This window comes from Coturnix japonica, unplaced genomic scaffold, assembly GCF_001577835.2.
Source record: "Coturnix japonica isolate 7356 unplaced genomic scaffold, Coturnix japonica 2.1 chrUnrandom617, whole genome shotgun sequence".
NCBI classification, from domain to species: domain Eukaryota; kingdom Metazoa; phylum Chordata; class Aves; order Galliformes; family Phasianidae; genus Coturnix; species Coturnix japonica.
In genome coordinates, this window is record NW_015439990.1 from 63,680 (window position 1) to 64,735 (window position 1,056).

Sequence of the window (1,056 nt, forward strand, 5' to 3'; positions counted from 1 at the left end):
ATTACCCCCATATACCCCATACCCCCCCATTACCCTATAACACCCCATTGCTCTCTATAGGTTGGCAGCTGGCATCATGGCGCCCTGGAGCTGCGCCACCCCATATGATCCCATATAACCCCATATGATCCCATATACCCCATATGATCCCATATACCCCATATGATCCCATTACCCCATATGATCCCATTACCCCATATGATCCCATTACCCCATATGATCCCATTACCCCATATGATCCCATTACCCCATATCCCCCCATAGCCCCCATTAACCCTATAACACCCCATTGCTCTCTATAGGTTGGCAGCTGGCATCATGGCGCCCTGGAGCTGCGCCACCCCGCGTGGTCGCGCTATGGCCGCATCCCGCAGCCCGGCTCCGACAGCCGCCATTTGTCGGTGGCCACGTTGGAGGAGCGGCCATTCGTCATCGTGGAACACACCGACCCAATCACAGGGACCTGCATCCGCGACGCCGTGCCATGCAGGCGGCCAATCAACCGCACACACACGTGAGGGGTTATGGGATAGGTGGGGGGTAGGGGCCAATCAACCGCACACACACGTGAGGGGTTATGGGATAGGTGGGGGGTAGGGGCCAATCAACCGCACGCACACGTGAGGGGTTATGGGATAGGTGGGGTATAGGGGATTATGGGATAGGTGGGGTGTAGGGGGTATAGGGGATTATGGGATAGATGGGGTATAGGGGGTTATGGGATAGGTGGGGATTATGGGATAGGTGGGGTATAGGGGGTTATGGGATAGGTGGGGATTATGGGATAGGTGGGGTATAGGGGATTATGGGATAGGTGGGGATTATGGGATAGGTGGGGATTATGGGATAGATGGGGTGTATGGGATAGGTGGGGTGTATGGGATAGGTGGGGTGTATGGGATAGGTGGGGATTATGGGATAGGTGGGGTGTATGGGGTATAGGGGATTATGGGATAGGTGGGGATTATGGGATAGGTGGGATATAGGGGCCAATCAACCGCACCCACACGTGAGGGGTTATGGGATAGGTGGGGTGTAGGGGCCAATCAACCGCAC

The 1,056-nt window shown here is 55.6% G+C and overlaps 1 protein-coding gene across 1 annotated transcript in view; it reads left to right on the top strand.

Moving 5' to 3' along the window:
* The window catches only part of LOC107307479 (glutamate receptor ionotropic, NMDA 2D-like), a gene marked incomplete at its 3' end in the record, with an annotated part of 35,579 nt that overhangs the window by 15,817 nt on the left and 18,706 nt on the right, over positions 1-1,056 (top strand). The window contains exon 5 of the mRNA XM_032441830.1: positions 303-514. Coding sequence (XP_032297721.1) covers positions 303-514 — 212 coding nt within the window. The remainder of the gene's footprint in view (positions 1-302; positions 515-1,056) is intronic.